At 44.7% G+C, this 20,947-nt stretch overlaps 1 protein-coding gene and 1 long non-coding RNA gene across 6 annotated transcripts in view; one reads left to right on the top strand and one right to left on the bottom strand.

The window, feature by feature from the left end:
- The first annotated feature begins 768 nt into the window (after positions 1–768).
- The window catches only part of KCNH7 (potassium voltage-gated channel subfamily H member 7), a 312,948-nt gene continuing 292,769 nt past the window's right edge, over positions 769–20,947 (top strand). For 4 of the 5 annotated variants that reach the window (XM_029072537.2, XM_029072536.2, XM_029072538.2 and 1 more), the window contains exons 1-2: positions 769–1,037; positions 2,904–3,134. In XM_029072537.2, the coding sequence (XP_028928370.1) occupies positions 962–1,037; positions 2,904–3,134 (307 nt within the window). In that variant the 5' untranslated portion in view covers positions 769–961. Of the gene's footprint in view, positions 1,038–2,079; positions 2,289–2,903; positions 3,135–20,947 lie in introns of those variants that run through there. The other variant, XM_029072539.1, reaches the window with a different exon arrangement.
- Positions 15,995–18,292, bottom strand: LOC114814336. The gene is made up of 2 exons (XR_003762126.2): positions 17,626–18,292; positions 15,995–16,491 (listed from the first exon to the last, which is right to left on the bottom strand). It is a non-coding gene; the product is annotated as an uncharacterized LOC114814336 (long non-coding RNA).

Here is a 20,947-nt window from a genome sequence, read left to right as displayed (position 1 = left end):
GGGCGCTCCTCCGACGGGGGCATCCCGGGCAAAAAGCCGGAGGGGACCCCCGCCTCCAGAGGGCGCTCCTCCCGGGGGGGGAGGAGGGGCAGCCCGGACAAATAGCCGGCGGGGCCTGACTTCCAGGGGCCGCTCCTCCCGGGGATGGGCAACCCGGGCACAAAGCCGACGGGGCCCGGCCTCCAGGGGGCGCTCCTCCGACGGGGGCAGCCCGGGCAAAAAGCCGGCCGGGACCCCCCGCCTCCAGGGGGCGCTCCTTCGGGGTTGGGGGAGCGGCCCGGGCCAACGGCCGGCGGGGGCCCCGCCTCCAGGGGGCGCTGCCCCTTCCAGGAGCCCGGGCGGGGGAGGGAGGAGGAGGGAGGGAGGGGACCCGGCCAGGTGGGACGGGGCAGGTCCTGGCCCCCGCTCCCCCTCTCACCCCCCCCCCCCAATCTGTCCTGCGGCGGGGGGAGAAGGGGGGACCTGCCGTCCGAGGTGGCCGCGGGCGACTCAGTGGGGGAGAGGAGCCGATGGGCGGTCCTGGGGGGGGGAGAGGGCGGGGCCAGCTCGGCCTCCCTCCCTCCCTTCCTCCCCCTTCCCCGCTCCCCTGCAAAAGCCGCCCTTCCTCTCGCCTGCCCCTCCCCGTCGGTCGGCGCTGGGGAAGCTCCGCCGGGCCGGGAATGCCGGCCGGGGCCGGGGGGCGGCCAGCGGCTCCGTCGCCCCGGTGACTCCGTCGCCCCGGTGACTCCCCATCCCGCCCCCCTCCATCCCGCCCCCCTCCATCCCTCCCCTCTCCATCCCTCCCCTCTCCTTCCCTCCCCTGTGCAGCCAACGGGGATCCCGCCTCTCCTCTAATGGGAAGAGCCTTTCGGTGTTGGCCGGGAGAAGGATGCGCCGCCGGCGGGCCGGACTCTCCGCTGAGCGCTCGGGGCCGTAGGCGGGGAGCGCCGGCGCTAAGCGCTGGGCGGGCGTGGGGGCCAGCATGCCCGTCCGCCGGGGACACGTGGCGCCGCAGAACACCTTTCTGGGGACCATCATTCGGAAATTCGAAGGGCAGAGTAAGTCCTTTCTTCTCCCCGGATCCGCGCCCCCTAATCGACCCCTTCCCCATCCTCAGGGGAGGGCCGTTAATCATCGGGCCGATGGATCGCTGGATCGCTGAACCCCCGGAGGGGGGCTTCCTCCCCTTCCTTCCCCTCCCGCTCTCCGGCCCATTTCGGCCGCCCTTTCGCCCCCCTCTCCCGGATCTGCTTTTTCGGCCCCCTTCGCTCGTTCGCTAGTATCGACCGAGCGCCGGCGAGGCGCACAGCGCTGCGCTAAGCGCTCGGACCGGACGGTTGGGCCCCGGAGAGGGACCGTCCCCTTCCCACGCCCTAAGGACCATCCCCCCTTCCCCTTCCCCTTCCCCTTCTCGCGGGCTAAACGGGGGAGACGGAGGGGCAGAAGAGAACAAAAAATCAAGGCAACAGCAGCATCGACTTGAATAGAATCGAGAGGATGCACACCTCATTAGGAAAATTAATAGAGGGGCGGGAGGCGGGAGGCGGGGTGGGGGGGGGAGGACAGGCCCCAGAAGACTCGGGACGAGCTCCCTTTTCAAGTGGCAAAATTGCCCCCCGCCGAAAGGACGGGGACTTTTTCTGTTGCCGCTGTTCTTTGCTCGCTGCCGCTCTAGTTTGCCAGATAAAGTTTGCGAGAAACCAAGGAAAGCCCAGGCGCGAGGTGCCCGCTTGGCCAGCGGCCGGTCCTTCCGTTGCGGGAGTCGCTCCCCGGTTCTTTCTCGGGCTCCTTTTAACTCCGGTTTTCTTCTTAAAACGAGGATGCCGTCCAGAAAGTAAATAGAAGGCATTCGTGATGTGCGTGGCTTTACTACCCTCTAAATAGAAGACGGCGATGATGTGCGTGCTGTACTACCCACGCCCTCCTTGTCGAGTTTCTCCCTTCCCGTTCTATGTGGCGTTTCATTCAGGAGTATTTATTGAGCGCTTCCGATGTGCAGAGCACTGGACTGAGCGCTCGGAATATTCGATTCGGAGACAGAGACCATCCCCGTCCGACGACGGGCTCACATTTCCCCTACCCCCTCCTTGCCAGGACCTCGAATCCCCTGCGCCTTGCTCCGGGATTAACTTTTGCACGCCGCCTCCCGAATGCTCTGTCGATTTCGTGGGAATAGTGAGCGGATCCAATCCGGGGTCAATAAAGGTCACCGACGAATGGCCGGAAACCCAAAGAGGGCCAGAGGAAAAGAGGCATCGGGTGAAGTTTTCTTCTCCGCCAACACGTTAGAAAGGTTTTGACTTTAAAAGGTAAACGGTGCCTTTGTGTGGCCCGGGAATGAAGGGAAGCCAATGATGGTCCGATTCCTTTTTGGAAAAGGGAATCGCGGGAATGTGTCCAAGAGTGCCGGTACGGGGCCGTGGTACCGGGGACGGGGTGGGAAACTTTCAGGGCCCTGCTTTGGGGACCCTGGTGTAGGAGGGTCATCCGACAGGTGCGTGATGTGCCTCTGTGTGGGCTTTGGAAATAGTTACCTTTGAAATGAAAGAAATTAAATTTGGATGGTGAAGATCAGGAAATTCGGCATCACGAACTCGCCGTACGATTTCTGACTCCTCTCGGACTTGAAGTGTTTAGGTTACGGTGGTCCCCATAGGGCGTAATTTTCATCAGAGTGTTTTCTTTTCCTCCCGGCAGTTTAATTTCATTAGAACCTGGATTACTGTGTCCAGATTGTGTGACACTGTATAGGTCGAGGTTTGAGGCTTTGCTGACATCCAAGGCTTCAGAAAACAATCGTTGGGACTATATGACCTGCATTCCCGGACGGGTTATTGTGCAGTGTTAAGTTCTTAAGACTTGAGGGTTTCTGTTTTGGGTTCTTGGAGGTCTTTTCAAGATGCATCCTTTTCTTATCATTACAGATAAAAAATTCATCATTGCAAATGCCAGAGTGCAGAACTGTGCCATCATCTACTGCAATGATGGATTTTGTGAAATGACTGGCTTCTCCAGACCAGATGTCATGCAGAAACCATGCACCTGTGATTTCCTCCATGGGCCAGAGACCAAGAGGCACGATATTGCCCAGATTGCCCAGGCATTGTTGGGGTCAGAGGAGAGGAAAGTGGAAGTCACCTATTACCACAAAGACGGTAAAAAGAAAAAAAACAATCTTTCTGTTGGTCCGGAGCTGATGCGTTGTTGCTTTTCTAATGAGTAATTACTGAATGTCACTGGGTGTCACTCTTCAGAGGCACCCAACTAGATAAGTGTAGGCATATTCTTTCGCTGCAGCGTGGTTGCTATGTCACCTATCCTATGGTCTTATAACTATGATCCTTGAGTTTTTTACAGAAGCAAAAACAACATGGGCAACTTGATACAAGAGAGGCATCAAAAAATTTTTTTTAAAAAAATCAGATAGTCACTAAATGAAGAAAGTGTTTTCATAGTAAAAAAAACCCAACAAACCCCAAAAAACCTCTACCGACGGAGGACAGTTGTCCCTAAAGCGTACATGTCGAGGAAAGAAACCCAGACCGACAGTATTGATATTTCTTCTTCTGAAAACGTGAGAAACCTAATTCTTCCCCCAGACCATCGGCATCTAGCAGCATTAGCTGTTAAAACTGCAGTAGCTTAACTATTAGCCTACTAAAAATAAAATTATAGTTAACCGTACAAGTCTTTGTGGATTATTCAGAGGTACCTATTCGTTAAGGAGTACGTTTTGTTATTTTTGCTTCTATAAACAAGTCTGAGTGGTGCATAAATTGGATCTTCTGGAAGCTACCCTTTCAGAAGAAAGCCATTCAGGAGGTAAAAGTTGTTCACATATTCGAGGCTTGACTTTAATAGTGACTATGTGGTGACCTGATGTCACAAATGCAGTGCGACTCTCAAACTTTAAAATCAAGGTTCACCTACAGGGGCATTTTTTCTTATAACCCCTGGGTCCTTTTGGAGTAAACTAAAGTGTTTATGGACTCTGGGCTCCTCAAGGGTGAATACTGAATTTGAAAGTCTGTACCTTCAGATGGAAGCATACATGTAGGTACGCAGATTCGTCGACCGACGTTCATCCCCAGACACATTTCGTGATGTTAAAAGCTGATGATTTCAAAGTTGAACAGGGTTTAAAAACTCCGTAGTCTAAGTCGGAAAGTTTCAGATCACAACTGTCATTAATTAACGTTGCCTGTTTTAATCACCAGAAACGGCCTTCCAGATTCAGTTTGCAAAATAATTGGGGGAGGGTGGCGCCTGCTTGGCTGATTCCCCAACTGTCACACATGGCTTTTTGAGGTTGCTGGAGGTGCTGAATTTTGATATTTTGCAACATGACTCATCATTTGGTGCATCACAGAAAGCAAAATCAAGCAGTAAAAAGTTATTGAATTTCTGTTCTCCACTTTCTTGTGGTATTTGTTTGAATTACATGGTATAGAATATGTAATTTATTGGAATCAGATTATCTCTAATTTAGACTGTAAGATAGTGCTCCCAAAATATTTTTGCAAATGAAGTCTAAGTAAATGGGGAGAATATTATGATCGCCCAGCTTTCTTACAAGCAGTGTGCTGTGAACTGTGTTTCAATTACTCTAGGACAATCTGCCGTGTGTTTAATCATTTGCCGGATGGTCTTTTTTTTTTTTTAGGATTTTTTTTTTTCTTTCATCTGTGAATTCAAGCAGAAAATTCGGCAGGGATTTCCCAAGTCCCCCCAACTGCTGTTATCTTTTTATCGAACCGTAATTTCAAATTTAGGATGCATCTGTATTTGAGACTCAGGGCATAGTTTTGATAAACCTCCCCGCCCCCTCAACACCCCCCCCCCCCCAAATAGTGAATTCTCTTATATGGATTTGAATGCACTCTAAAGCACAAACATAAGCCATTTTATAAATCAGTCACATTATCATGGCTTCTGAAATATTTGTGGTGAAAGTGCCAAGAGAGATGTCCAGAGCATCCCTGGGAGCATTTTGCTCACGTGCATCGATCCCTGAGTCCTTTATAGTCCTGGGACTTTATTTTGCGAGTTTGATTGCTTGTGTATATATAGCTGCTTCAGACAGTTTGGATTTCACTGGTTCTTTTTCAGTTTTCACTCCAGTGGCAGAAAGATTTTAGAAATCTAAAGGAGCATTTCTCTATTACTTTGGCAGTTCTCACATAGAGTGGAAAATTTTAGCTGTGGTTCTAGTGATCCAACCCCATATTTTGTACTGAGAAAGCGTTTAAGTGATTTTTAATAGTAGCAATGTCATTCATTAATCGGTTACTGTGTGCAGAACACTTTACTGAGTGCTTATTATCAATCAGTCAATCAATGGTATTTATTGAGTGCATACTCTGTGCAGAGCACTGTTAGTGTTATTTATTGAGTGCATACTCTGTGCAGAGCACTGTTCTAAGCACTTGGGAGAGTGCAATACAAGATAAGGGACAGATTCATTCCCTGCCCATAATGAGCTTATTATCCAGGCTATTGGTCTACACAGCCTGAATACCCTGGTTGTTGACCACCCAGCCACCGTGTCTTTTCCAAGTTTGACTCCTTTCGCTCTAGTAAACCTTAGCTTTTATTTTTGGTTAAGAGGCTTTGGGGTAGATTTTCAGAGGGTACTGTGAGAAATCAGGGAATCCATGCAACTTTAAATTTTATGGGCTACTTAGAAACTTTCCTACATAAAGATATCTGAGGACTTCGCTTGGAATCACGATCTTAGATTATTGAAAGCGTAGCAGTTCCATCTTAATGATAATTTTTAGTGCTCATTCATTATTTTCCACTTCACAATCATTTTACGCAGACACCAGTAAATGCTGAGTGGAGGTGTAACCAGCGTTTATTAAGATCTTACTTTCATCCCCTCTTTGAAAAGAGGTTACAAGCGAACCATTCTGCATATGCACTTGTTTGTCAAAGTTTCCCCCACATTGACAATGTACACTGAGTACTGGAGCATCAACATTACAAAGTGACTTTTCACTACCGGGTCTTTATATGCTTTTATTAGATACAATTGAAAGCAAGGTATTGTTTATCAAGTATCAATTTAAAAAAATCAAGATATTTGCAGTAAGGAGTCTTTGACAGCTCTTCCTCTGAGGATTCCATTTCACAGTTCGAATCATTATTGCACAGATCTTTCTTGACAGCTGCGAAATAATCCTTGAAGTGATAAAGCTGTAAAGCTTTCGACATAAAAACTATAATTACATTAAGAATTGAAGAAGGGAGCACTGCTTCTTGGTGTGGTCAGTTTGGATGCACGTTTATTAGTGCGACTTTTGCTAGGCGTATAACGATGAAAATGTTGCCTATTTACAGTGTTAACTCTGGGGGTGGTAAATATGGAAAAGGGAAAGTTGCTCTAGGTGGCTGTTTTTTATATCACTAAGAATCGCAAATCTGGAGCTCGTCTCATTTGAACGTCCCTGTGTGCTGGCTCTAACCGTAAAAGGAAATAGGTTTTGGATTATGAAATTCTCAGAGATGCCCGCTATAGTGTAATCCAAATACCCGGAGATTAAAATGCATGGTTTCTTTTGGCCTTGGCGGGAGGGGGCAAAAGGGAGAACGGATGGTTAAGGGGAAAAAGGGAAGATGGGGAATTAAAGTGAACTGAATGAGGAAAATGTTGACTCACCTCAGGACTTCAGCCATGGGATAGTAGATAATTAAGGTGGCTGAATTTATTCAGAATACTTCAGCTGGATTGCTGAACCCATGCTAGTTTTCGACTAGAAAAATGGCACTGTCACATTTTAAAAACTTAATAGAAATGTCAGGGTATCTGCGACATTAGGTAGTTCTTTAAGAATGAAAAGTGATGAAAAGTCTATGAAGAAGGCAAAAATGTTTGGCTCAGCTTCCCCTTTAATTGCAGTCCAGCTTCAAACAGGGGGGTGGGAATCCAGGCCTGAGGAGCGCATTTCCTGGTGCATTATGTGCCCCTGTGGAGCTGATCCGAGTGCTGAGTGGGGAGTTCCTCGGGGAACGTCTTGCTTTGCTCAGCTTAGCTGGCCAAGAAGCAAGAGGAGAAGCAGCAAAATCAGTTTTAGGTTTCATTAACCCTTCAGCATTGTATTAAATCCACTATCGAGCTGCTCTGGCTAAGAACTAGGCGCTGGAAACTTAACAGAACTACCAAGTAAGAGCTTCTTTCAAAATCGAATCCCGTTTCTGAGATGTAAGGGCTACATCTCATTTGCAGGACAAGTTAGATGAATGTTCCTCCATCCTCAGGCTCCAGAGCTTTCTGAAACTGTGGCCCAAGTTGGAAGCGGATGACGTGCTCTGACGGTGTTAACTTGGGACTTGGAGTCTGAAGTCTCGGGTCTCACTTAGCCCTGCCCCCAGTTTCAAATGTATGACCTTTGGGCAAGTCGCTGTTGCCCTACCTCAGTTTCCTAATCTGAAAGCCAATGTGAGAACTATTCCCAGCCCAGCTGTTCCTCAGGATGTCAGCATTGTCAACAAGGGCTCAGATGGATACCCCTTCTACCACGGCAGGAGTTTAGCAGTATCTCACGTAACCCCGAGCCTCTCCCCCATTCGCCTCATTCTGAATTTGGAAATGTTTAGCTTTGTTTCCATGCTTGTAGAATCTTTGGCTTCTCTCTGGTCACACTGCGCAGGAGGGTGTGAAGCGATGATCCTTATGATGTGTCACCGAATACTGGTGGTGTTTAGACATGGCTGATACAGTTCTATTTAAACTACTGACATTGCGTGTGTAGAGATGGCTTGTACCCTGGCTTTTAAGTGCCCCACTTTTACTCCTCCTTTGAAGTAAAACAAAGCAGCCCAGATGGCTCTCAGTGATTTCTTCAACGAGTCCTGTTTGGGGCCGGGGTGTACCTAGGCTCAGATAAAGTACTCTACCAGCACACTCTTAAGCAGCACTTTGCCCTAGTCTGTGCTTCACATTTTAGTTAAATTTAGACTCATGAGACAATTAGGATTGTAGTATTTTAAGCGTGAAAAATAGTTTTTGTTTCTGTTGAATTTCAGGGCTCTCCTTGTGATAGGGGATAGGCACAGCAGTGGCGATCCCCCAGTCGCCTCGTGCATCAGATACCTTCTGCAGTTACAACGGAAATAGCGTCTGCATGTTCCACCCATTGAGTGATGGCCATGTTTAGTTACATTTCCATAAATTATCACCAAAGTGAATGCTGAAGTGCAGAGCTGATCATTACATGGCTCTTCATCTGCCTTCGTGGCTCCTCAGACTTTATTTGACCTCAAGCCTCTAGGTTCATCGTTGGCCCCGGGGAAGCCCAAAGACCCTCCCGCCCCCCAGCTGAAGGTGAGCGTCTTCATGGGGTCTGCAGCACCCACTCCTAGCTAGGCCTGGTGTCGCATTTGGATGCCCCCGAGGCTAAAAATAATCCAGTCAGGAAGATATCTCCTCAGGGATCATGGGAACAGGAGGGTAGGCTGTGACCTGGAGTTGTTGGAATAAATCCCTTTGATTGAACCTCACTTCTGCATAGGCTAAGAGCTCTCTAGGGGTCATAAGCCACTTTAGCAGCTGGTTTCAGAGTGGGCAAATGACTGGTGTAGCTGACACCCAAGGCAGGAGAGCCAAAAGATGGGTGCCTAGCCCTGGGCATTGTTCTGCACTTTGTGGGCATTCATTCCTGCCCGTTTGACTCACTTGGCAGATGAGGGGCAGTAGGAAGTGGGTAGTGATGGAGTAGGTACTAAGAAGTGATGGGGGAAAGAAGGGAAACAAAGCATCATTATTCGGTGGAAGTACATTGAAAGAAGAGACCCACCGATGGATGATGGGACGGCGTGACATAGTTGGCATTTTAACATTTGTTAAAACACCTCTTCCTTTAAAGGTGATTGCTTTATAACTATTCAAGGCAGTGAACCTTGGGATATTTGACTGGCTTGCTGGTTTTTGGCTTACATCGCTTGTTACAACTTATGTGAATATCTCATATTCTTAAAGGTTTCAAAAAGAAGTCGGTAGATTATCTCAGCACAAGGCTCAATAAATCAGCAACGTAACTACTCTCATACAACGGACCACGAGAGCCTCCACACAAAGTGACAGCATTGTATTACCTTTTCATTTTTCACACCTTTTACACCCTAAATCAAGAGTGAAGTATCATCACTCAGACTTCTCATGCAGATTAATCGTCTGTAGCAAAGCTTGGTCTCAGCAACGTCTAACTAATGAAAATCTGAAAGTCACAAAGGAGAAAGTCAGCAACAAGTTTTCTGTCATCGGGGATATATGCATTTCGGTGGCTTTTCTCCTGAATGCCCCCAATTACTACTCAACAATGCACCCAAACAGGACGTTAATCCTAGTCATGCACTGCTGAACAGTTCAGTAATTTTTCTCCAAGAGATGCCTGGTGTGGTGGGGATTTGTGTGGATTTATCCACTCTCCCCACTGCATCGACTGCAGACTCGGCTGTGTGCCCCTTAAGCACTTTGATACTCTCCGTAGCCCCACCGCACTTAGGACAATATCCATATTCTCTTCTTTTAATGGTATTTATTAAGCATATGCTGTATGCAGACCACTCTACTAAGGTCTTAAGGAAAACACAATACAGTAGGGTTGGTCAAGGCCATCCCCGCCCCCAGAGAGCTTACTTTCCCTATTGGAAATTTATTCAAAAGTCTGTCACCCTCTGGGAACCAGAAGTTCCTTGTGGGCAGGAATTGTGCTCTCCAACTCTGTCGTACTCTCCCAAGGGTTCAGTACAGTGCTCTGCACACAGTAAACCCTCAGTAAATACCACTGAGGATTTAGAACAGCTTCGTCTCCTGCAAGCGCCATATAAAAACACTCTTAGAGTTTACCGAGTGTGAAACTTAAAGGTTTGGTCGGGCGTGATGTAGGATCTGACGTTGGATATTTTCAGGATCATCAGTAAGGCAGATTGAGTCTGAATCCAATCCAATCCAAAGTAGGCATGCCTAGAGATAGAGATGGAGGAGAGAGGAAGAAGAAAGAGAGTTTCAAGGTGAAATTTGGCACTTTTCAAGTCTCCTTTCCCCATCTCCCTCATTCCCTTCTTCCTCTCCCAAGCAAGCCTTATGCCATGGTGGTCTAATTCACATTTGGGGCAGACACCCAGTGCCATCCTGAGGATTTCTGTCAGCTGTCTGGGCATATGTACCCCCATATACGGCTAAAAACTGTACCCCCAAGTACGGCTAAAAACTGCTGTTCTTAGTAAAGATTTTGTCGTAAAACAAACACCCAATGCATCAGATATACCAGCTTCACTTCAGACTAATTGGCAAGGGTGGTGCCTGGCGGATTGCAAGTTGATCTTTTTTTATCAGGTAATCTTCTTTGTCTTGTGTCCCGTCTGATTTTACTATAGACCTTTTCAGAGGTATAAAAAGGAGGAGGCTTCAATCAGTTGTGTTTGGTTTGTCCTATGGATGAAGGAATTTTTCTTTTCCATTTGTTTCTTTGATGTATATAGTGCGGCAATTAAGGATTAATATGCCTTTGATTATAGAGATTGTTTTGATTCATTATTAAAGGAAGAAGCTCCAGATTACAAAAGAAAAAGGAATTTAATTTCTCCACAGACAATGCAATGAAGAGGGCCAGGTCATCGGGCCGGACAGGTTTAATGCGACCAGCCGTCAATCAGCTATTAGGTGACTGGGCTTAAGAGTGTAGAGAAAAGGTGGAGAATGAAATTCGTAGTTAATCCAAAAGCCAGTTTTTTATTCATGATTTTTCAGTGTTCCATCTCTTCCAGATGTTTATCAGAGGGCCTAACAGGTAGCTGAACTGATTGATTTCTTTCTTTTCTTTTTCTCTTTCTTTGTTTCTCTCCCTTCTCTAAACCATTCTGGGTTTAGATGTTAACAGGGATGGAAATGGCTAAACGGAGAAACAGAAAGATAAATACAAGCAGCTAAAAACTAGGGTAACCCTCATGGCCACTGACATAATCTTAGATCCTTCCTCCCAATTATTTAGGTTGTAATGGAATTGGCAATCACTGAGAAGACCAGAAAGGAAGAATAGGAGATCACTTGAATTCTGTGGCTTTTGGTCCTCTATATTCTTATCTGTCTAGTGTGTTCAGATACAAGGACATATGGACCTATAATAAATTCAAGGTCGATGAGTCTTCTCAGGAGGTAAGTTTGTCCGTACACAACAATTAGCAAAAATAGCACCAGGAACAGAAAATATCAAATGTGATGACACAGGAAGGGACAGACCTTTAGGCATATAATCTAACTGGGATTGCGGGTCCTGTATCGGCCTTCTCAGTTGAATTTTACTGACAGTGGTGGCGTCTCTGAATGCGAAGGATAACTGTGTGAGTGTGTGTGCGTGCACAATATCTGTCTACCCCCTTCCCCCCACCCAACCCCGATGAGCAGTACTTTAGCAAAGGGTGGGAAAGATTTATATAAGATTTTAAAACTTGGTAATTAGATTTCTGTAACTATCATCCTACTGAAATAACTGCAGGGAAGAATAATTCTCTTCCTGGTGCTTCCTCACTTAAACAGAGGTATGTGAGGTTCAGGGAATCTGAGCTTTCTGGCTGTTACTCCATTCTCAAGCCTTCCCTCCAGGTGTTCTTTATAATGAATGTCACTTAGCCAGAGCCCTACAGGAGTTATAGATTCGCAGAATGCCATTCATACAGTTCATTCACGGATCTCACGCCTTCAACAAAACATCACAAACCATGCCCCCCTTCAGCCAGACCTCTCAGATAGCATCCATTCTCTCCTTATTCTAGAATAAGAGGGGTCAATCTTTATATTTCATATTGTTTACCTGTGTATGAAGAAACTCTCTGGAAGATCACATTCACAAAATTGCTCATTCAAAATCCTGACCCGTTGTGTGTGTAAGGTGTATGACAGACATTCGTTTTAAAATATTGATTTATTGCTACTATTTTCCTTGGTACATTTCCCATGTTTTCCATATAGCACCATTTTAAGGTAGTAGTTTGTTTTAAGGAGGTTTTCTATTGAAAAATTTTCACATCGGTGAATATGACATTGATTAGTCCCCAGATCTCTCCATTCTAAATAATTCATGGTCCAGATGAAGAATAACATGCCATGTGATCATCGCTCAGTGTTTTCCTATTTATGGCCACTTTCCAAAATTGAAAATCCTTAATATAAAAGAACAAATGGATTCTTTCACATTTTAGAGATGTAGAAAGCCAGCTGTGGAGACTTATAAAGAGGAAAAGTATTGTAAACACTTGAAAAATGTCAATCAGGAAAATATGGCACAAATAGGAAAGTGATGATGTCTTGGCTTTATCATCCTTTGGTTTTTCTTTGTATTTTATCACATGCATAAATGCACTCACCCATACAACCCTTTATTTTATACAGTGGGAGGGGAGAAAGAAATAAGAAGTGGGAGAAAATAGAGTGTGTAAGGCCTAACTGGATGGATAGTTACACTTCTACATGGGGACGGGGTAAGATAAGAATAAAGAGATTGGCAGTCCTGATCCAGCTTTGCTTTGGGGAGCATGTATCTGTAAATCTAGACGCATAGATACACACGGGAATATCAGTCCAATCTTTATCACACTATAGGGTCACAATAATGATATTTGTTAAGCTCTTACAACATGTCAAGCTCTATTCTAAGCACTGTGGCAGATAGAAGATAATCAGGTTGGATGCAGTCCCCGTCCCCCAGTGGAATCGCAGTCCAAGTTGGACGGAGAACCGGTATTGAATCCCCACTTTACAGATGAGGAAACTGAAACCCAGAGAAGTTAAGTGATCTGTCACGGTCGCACAGCAGGTATAAGCATGAGTCTGTTTATTGTCGTATTGTACCGTCCCAATACTTAGTACAGTGCTCGGTCCCCTTAAGTGGTCAATAAATACAATCGCATGAATGAAAGCAATGGAGCTGGGAATAGAACTCAGGTCCTCTGACTCCCAGGCCCCTGCTCTCTCCCCAAGGCCAAGCTGCTTCCCCGTTTTCAGATCTCCCCTGAAATGGCCCTTATGGGGAACTCCAGACCATTACCCTTTCAGAGAACATGGTTGTCTCAGGGTTTTATCCGCAGCCTCGGAACGATGAACGGTAACGGAAAGACTCTACTGCATGTGTGTTATTGTATATGCCCGCATTTGATTATACACCAATAGCTGTCCTTTGTATTTTAGAATGATTCCCCTGGTGGGAAAGCCCATCTGCGTGAAGTGGGCAAATGTGGCTTATAAGACTGGATGAGGTTCCTTCAGTCCTTTCACACTGAGCTCACATAAATATTGTCTCTCTGTGCCTTTGCGATAGCTGGTGCTTTTCTAGATTCTGCCTCTTCCCATTACAATCATCCAAAGTATCTCCCCTAAAAGCACCCTCCCCTGCTTGATCCCCACCCCTCATTGTGATTGCCACCTGTTAGCCTAGTTTGACTGCCGCATAGTCTCCCAGCAGTCCAGAGCAAATATTCTATTGTTTGAAGTTGGGCTTTACTAAGTACTTGAAATGTTTCCTCTTTTTGAAGCTTCAGCTCACCATTTGAGCAGCTGCTTAGGAGTTCTGCTCACACATCCTGTTCTTTCTCTTTGCCTTCATATAAGAAAATTTATATGCACCCTGCCACATTGGAGTCTAAAGCCACACTGTGATGGAGAGCATGGTATTTAGCTGGTGGCATTCTTTAGTAACTGGTCCAGAAGGACTTCAGGATCTTTCCAGCAATCGGAGAGGCACGATGATAGTTCCCGCAATCAGATTTTTCACCTTTCTTCCTGAGATGTTGATGTAAACTCCTTGTAGGCAGGGAATATGTTTGTTTATCATTGTACCGTATTCTCCCAAGCGCTTAGTACAGTGCTCTGCACACAATAAGCGCTCAATAAATACGATCAAGTGAATGAACAAATGATGTGTCAGCCACTTTACTTAACATCTGAAATTTTAAAGTTCTTGGATATTTGCCTGTGACCTTGACCCAGCCAGGGTTTATTGCCTGGAGGCTAGCAGATAACTTGGGCACCCTGAGCTCTAGCTCTCCGTGGTTTAGAACATGTCCCTTCTAAATCCTGCGTATATAGAAAGTGCTCAAAAAATACAGCTGATGATGATATGTTGAGTAATTACGTGGGAAGATGTATGAGTAGGGCATCCACTTCCTCCTTATATCAGCAGGTATGCTTCCTAATCTGGAAGCTTTACTTTTCTTTATGGTTCGAACTGCAATCGTGCTTTCTCGAAAGTTGGAATTCGGGCCCTGTCCTTTCATGTTTATTTTTCTCCGCTTTGGAGAGCTTGATATTCAGTGGCAAAAGACGTGTTATGGCCGCAGAAGTGTCTTTGCCATTTCTTTGTGTTCTTTCCTTATTGGTGTTATTATCCCTTATTCCTTGGGCGTAGGGGGAACAGCACCCTTCAGAGGTGCTGGGGTGATGTCTTTAGGGAGGCTTTCAGCAGTGTATAGTAATTGCCCGCTTGGCTCTCTGGCTCCATGAACTCGTCACACCCTTTCTTTACGGGACTGTCCTACCTTGGGTGGTCAAGGCAAGTCAAATAGGAAGTGAGACATATAGATTTTGATGGCTGTACATTTTTTTCAATGTGAATGAGCCAACATCACTCCCCTGAGCCAGATTTTAAAATGAAAGAAATTATGTAATCAGGTCCATTTTTACAACCTGTCTACCTTTCTTTATGAACCCAAGACAATCATTTAGCCTTCACTGTGTTGAATTTTCTCATCCATCAAGTGGATGTAGTATTTTTTCCTCCCAGGGATGCTGAAAAAAACTATAACTTAGAGTGATATAGAAGATCCTCATCATGGTTAGTTTCATAAATGAAAATAATAAACATTTCCATGGAGGTAGTGCATTGCAGTTAATTAGCAGAGGAAAGCTTTGGTTGTGAACTTTAAGGTCAGTAAGTCAGAGAAGAAATTAGCTCCCTTACCTGATATATAAAAATGCAAGAGTCTGGATTTTTCCCTGTGACCCGGGACATATCACTTTTGAATATTTTAGATATATTTTTCTGGAGGCAGCTTGGTCACCCTGAAGAGAAAGTTCTTCATGGTTTAAGACTTGTCCCTCCCTAAATTCTCCTCCTCACCCAATTCTTTATATTTCCTCAGATTATAGTTAATTTAGAGAAAATTGTGTCAGAGTAGGAGTTCACTGTAGCTTTTGCTTCAGAGAAGATTTTGGTCTGACTTTTTTCATCTTCCCATCACTGGTCAGTATTTTAAGTACCGATAGCACTAAACTCAGAAGATTAGGAAGGTGTTCATTTGGATAAAAAAAAATTGGGAAGCAAAAATGAATGCACTGTAGACTACATCTGTGACAGAGCTCCACATTTTTTCCAAGAGTGTGCTCTCCTCAGTGCAGAGATTCATCTCTATTAAGGTATAAATCCAAGCCATTTTACAAATGGAAATGCTCAAAGGGCAAGCAGAATGCAGTGCAGAGCTCAGAGAAAGTGAGAGGACGAGGTTTCAAAAGCACAATGCTCTCACTGACCTCCTGGATATACACTATAAATGAATCCAGATCTAAATACAGTTTCCAAGGCTCCTAGTAATAAGATGTAACCTTCATCACTTTGTGAACCCCAATGAGTCGACAGTGGAATGCTGAACGAAAGGCAGGATGTTTGAGTTCATCGGTGAATGTTAGTGGTTCCTTACTGAATAAAGCTATTTATAGATCTAGTCTGGGATTTTCTTCATAGACTTGTTATGCTCCTTGTTTGCCATGTACTTCAATACCTTCTCTTCAGCACTCAGTGATTTCATGATCTGTGCAAAACTGCTCTTTTCTTTATCTGAGGAAAATGAACGCCTAAGAAATTAGGGCAGAACAATTAGAAGCAGATTTTGGTCCCTATTAAGGTAAACAGGAAAAAAAATTCAGGTTTGTGAAAAGCCTGCCCAAGTTAGTTTAGGATTAGATAAAATGTCATTTTGTACCAAAGAAAAGAATACCAGATACCAACATGAAAGAAACAAAGGAAGAACTAAAAAAAATTTGTATTTTTTTTTTAGAGGAAGGAGTTAAATGAAAGCCTGCAGCTGGCAGTCTTAGTTTTTGCATTTCCAGTTGGACTCCAAATAGAAATAGGAAAATCGAGTTCGTCTGTGAAAAATTTGGTTTGCAAACTAATTCTTAGTTGCAGTGCTGCTATCCAAAATGCCAGCTGTGAATTATCATGGCTGCAGGTCTTTCCCCATCCCCACCACCACATTGTTGTCTTTGCTTTAATTTGAGATCTTAAGCCCACCTTCTTGATCATAGAGCTCGTTGCCCAGGGGGAAACACAGTCCAGAACGTGTTCAAAATAAATCAAGTGGGATTCTACCGGCTGACTGTCCAAGTGGATTTACCCGCTACTCTCTTCTCCTCCGGCACCTATTGCAAGGTGTCTTTTCAGTATTATGGACAAACATGTGAAGGTGGTTCTGTAAATCCTTCAGTATTTCTTCAATCTCCTTGTGGTAGTTTTAAGGTTCCTATCAGAAGGGAATGTAGAAGGGAGGCAAATTGAAAAAGATAATAATAGGTGTGGTATTTATTTTCTTACTATCTGTCAAGCATTCTGCCAGGTTCAGGGGTAAACTACAATCAGATCATACATAGTCTGTATCCCACTTGGGGCTTGCAGTTTGAGGCAGGGAAAGAAGTATTATGTAATCCCCACTTTACAATGAGGAAACTGAGGCACAGAGAATTTGAGTGATTTGCGTAAGGTCACGCAGCAGGCAATTAGTGGAGCCTGGATGAGAACTCATGTCTCTTGGCTCCCTGGTCTTTTTTTTTTAATAGTATATGTTAAGCATACTATACTGTACTTACTGTATTTATTCAATCATTCATTCATATTTATTGAGTGCTTACTGTGTGCAGAGTACTGTACTAAGTGCTTGGGAAAATACAATACAGCGGGAAAGACAGATAATCCCTGCCCACGATGAGCTCACGGTCTAGAGGGCATGGGAAGCAGCATGGCATAGTGGATAGACTACGGGACTGGGAATCAGAAGGTCATGGGTTCTAATACCGGCTGTGCCACTTGTCTGCTGTGTAACCTTGAGCAAGTAACTTCACTTTTCTGTGCCTCAGTTACCTCATCTGTAAAATGGGGATCGAGACTGTGAGCCCCACCTGGGACAGGGATTATGTTCAACCCTAGCGCTTAGTACAGTGCCTGGCACATAGCATTTAACAAATGCCCTAATTATTACTGTTATCATTATTACCAGGCATTGTATCAAGTGCTGGGATAGATAAAAGCTTATCCGGTTGGTCGCAGTCAGCGTCCCATATCAGTCTCACAGATGAAGCAACAGAGGCCCAGAGAAGTTAAGTGATTTGCCCAAGGTCACACAGCAGAAAAGTATAGGAGCTGGGATTAGAACCCCAGTCCTTTTGACTTCCAAGCCTATGCCCTTTCCACTAGTCCATATTGAGAGGAAAAATCATACTTCAATCCCACCTTGCCTTGTCAGTGCACTCTCAGACTAACATGCTTCATGATTTGTTTCACAAAAGAATAGCTATAAGGATAGCAAAGCTGCCTATAAAGTCCTGGTAGCTCTCAGAGCTGTAATTTTCTCCCCAAAGGAAAATCCAGCATTCCTACTTACTTTAGGAGGCGTCTGTGCCTGAATTAAGGGAAATAGATTCTTCATTCTCTGGAAACGTACTCTTTCTGGCTTGGTGGTCTCATCTCCAGGTGAGATTTGCTGACAGATGAAGTCCAGATGTAATGGTCAAAGTCACTACCGAGAACTTGTTTTCCATCTTAGTTTGCATCCGTTGTCAAGACAGAGGCCAAAAGCTTCTATCTAGGAGATATTATGGTCTGAGAGCTTGCTCGGTTCACTTCCGTGGTTCCAAGGAAGGCATTCTTGCCCTATAATTGTCTGGAAGTTTATTTGGTTGTTCCAGCCTTCTATCAAATTCTGAAATGCCCTGAGGAGACTACTTATTTTTATAATACAAAGGTCTGTCCCCTTGTAAAGGGGTTTAAAACCAAATTATTTCTAGCTTCCAGTGGCTTTATCTCCTTGCAAGAGAAAATGTGAGCCCTAGATCAGACAATGTTCTCTTCCACCCCTGTTTTATATGAAACCTAGGCATTATCGTTTTCAGTTAGGAGCTTCAACTTGTCTTCCGATATTCTTTGTCATACCTTTGTGCTAAAATGCCTGTTGGGTGGGTTTTCTTTGTTTTTGGCCACTAGTTCACAAGATCAGATTATGAGGAAGGGTAGAAATGATCCTAACTCTAGGCTGTAAGCTTACTTTGGGTACGAAATGTGTCCGTTATTGTTGTAGTGTATTCTCCCAGATGCTTAGTACGGTGTTCTGCACACAGTAGGGCTCAGTAAATATGATTAATCCTTTGAAGACGAGTAAGCAATGGTTCTTCTTGTTTCGTCCGTCACGAGAGCACCGTCTGGCTCAGACCGAGCACCGTGGCCAGCAGTGAAATGAAGTCGTAAACGGCAGGACGTGTTGTTCATTCCATAGCGTGACTGGCATAAGCACTCTTGCCAGACTCTCCACTACTGCCTTGGTGGGGTACTGAAGCATGTTGCCACTCTGCGCTGCACCTTGTAGCCAGACAGCTGATTTCCTGGGTATAGATAGTTGCTGAATTGGAACTCTATAATCCCTCACCACCTTTAAAAGGGGGCTCATCTTATGAACCCGATCTTTCAATAGTGAACAAAATGCCAAACCTACACATTTTCAGTCAGCGAGCATCTTGGTAAGTGGTTCTGTCTTGAGGAGTACTGTGTCCTGGGAGGGATGATTTGAAGACTTCAGGGGTTAACTATATGCTAAGCTGGTTTTCTAATTAGGAAAAAGCTGGCACACAGCTTCTCCGATAGTAGAATTAAACGTGGAAACTAAAGGAGAAAGTTGGAGTGGAGTAACAGGGGAAAAAAATAATTGAAAGGGGATCCTGAAATGAGAGGAGAAAAACGGCATGGGGAAAGTTTAAATTGACTGCACACAATTGAGGGACTAATAGGAGGGAAAGAAAAGAGTCAGTTAAACAGTTAACGATTTCCTCCCACCCACAGAATAGCTGACAATAAACTCCGTCTTAGACAAGAAAAGGTTAAGGAGGGGTATCTTAGTTCAGACTCCTGATCCTAAAAGGATGAATTCTTTACCCTGAAGAATCTTTACTCTTGTTTACGGTGTCATCTACAGCAGTGGTGAGGTGACTGTGACGCGTGATGAATAATGGATTGCAGCAACATCATAATTGTCACCCTCACAGAGAAAGCAATCTTGGAATTCACCATAGCCAGTCCTAAGGCAGTCGCTGATTGGCTGCGGCTAACACGAAACACTCCCCATCCTGTCAGTAGTGGTTCTCCCTGCCAACTCCACACTTCTAAGGTCCCAGAGTAGAAGAAAACACTTTGAGGCCTTTGTTCCCTTCCTTAACTCAGGAATGAAAGTCCAGTTGGCAGATAGGTAGATGGGGTTCCAACTCCCAGGAAACCACAATTCATTGTCAATCAATCAGTGGTATTTATTGAGGACTGAACTAGAGCTTGGAAGAGTACAGCCATCATCATCATCAGTGGTATTTATTAAGCCCTTGCTGTGTGCAGAATACTGCATGGCGTAGTGGTTAGAGCATGAGCCAGTGAGTCAGAAAGTCATGGATTCTAATCCCGGCCCTGCCACTTGTCTGCTGTGTGACTTGGGCGAGTCACTTTACTTCTCTGGACCTCAGTTACCTCATCTGTAAAATAGGGCTCGAGACAGTGAGCCCCACATGAGACGAGGACTCTGTCCAATCTGATTTGCTTGTATCCACCCTAGTGCTTAGTACAGTGCTTAGCACACAGTACGTGCTTAAATACCGTAATTATTATTACTGCGTTCAGTGCTTGGGAGATTGCAGTACAACAGAGTTGGTTGACAAGTCCCCTGCCCTAACGAGATTAGAGTGTAGAGACTAGTTTACAATACAATATCTCTGAATTGCAAGGAGCTACAATCTGGGGGGGTGTACATTAAGGTGTAATGATTTTGCTGATTTAGTAAGGTACTCTTCCTTCTGACTTATTTTAAGAGGAAAATATCAGTGGTTCAGGTGTTTTAGTGCTCTTTTAGAGGATTCCAAGTCCGCCTGGTCTGAAAGAAACCCACTAGTTTTTACCATCAGGGAACAAAGCAACAGGATCTTCTTAAATGGACTTTTCTGATTAGATGTTATTTTAAAGGCAGACATTTGCTAATATATGACTTTGCTGGTTTATCTGCTTTGACATTTTAATTTTGTTTTTGTTTCCAGAGGCAATTTGAGCAAAGGGTGCAATTTTTAAAACGGAATAAATAAATAATGGCAACCTCATGCCAAATTTTCATTTTTTATTTGTAAAAAATGTAGTTGCCCATGACCCAATTCCCAGTTAGTCCAGCATCATTTCTGCTCTAATGAATTTGCTTGGCCAATCCAACCCAATAATTTACTTCTAAATTTTAGGGCCAACATGTATCATTTATAATTGATATTTAACAAGCTCTTGATGAATTTTTCCTCAGACTGCATATTGACAGCATAGCCAATACAGTGTTTTCAGAATTTGGAAGAACAACAGATAGTGTTTACTCCTTTTTGCCAGGCTCCAGTGAGAGCTGATGGAGGAAGAGCAGGAGAAAGGAGAGAAGAAAAAAGGATACGGGAATGATGAAGTAAAGGAAAAAACTAACAATATTAATCCCAGAGAGGCCATTATGGAGCCTCTGAAACTGATCGGTGATGGCAGTAGAGGCAAGATTTCCCCTTTAAAATACCACCTCCCTCTATTGCTATCTTTAAGTGTTTGTGTTTGTTGTCCTGTTGACATTTACTAAAGCACTTCTGTAAATGTTTTGACCTCCTTTATTAAGAGGTACCAAACTGTTCTGCTCCCTGGCCTCCAAAAAAGCCCGA

The sequence above is a fragment of the Ornithorhynchus anatinus genome, chromosome 9 (assembly GCF_004115215.2).
Source record: "Ornithorhynchus anatinus isolate Pmale09 chromosome 9, mOrnAna1.pri.v4, whole genome shotgun sequence".
Lineage (NCBI taxonomy): Eukaryota > Metazoa > Chordata > Mammalia > Monotremata > Ornithorhynchidae > Ornithorhynchus > Ornithorhynchus anatinus.
Note: the sequence above shows the minus strand (reverse complement) of the source record. Positions and strands in the feature narration are given on the sequence as shown.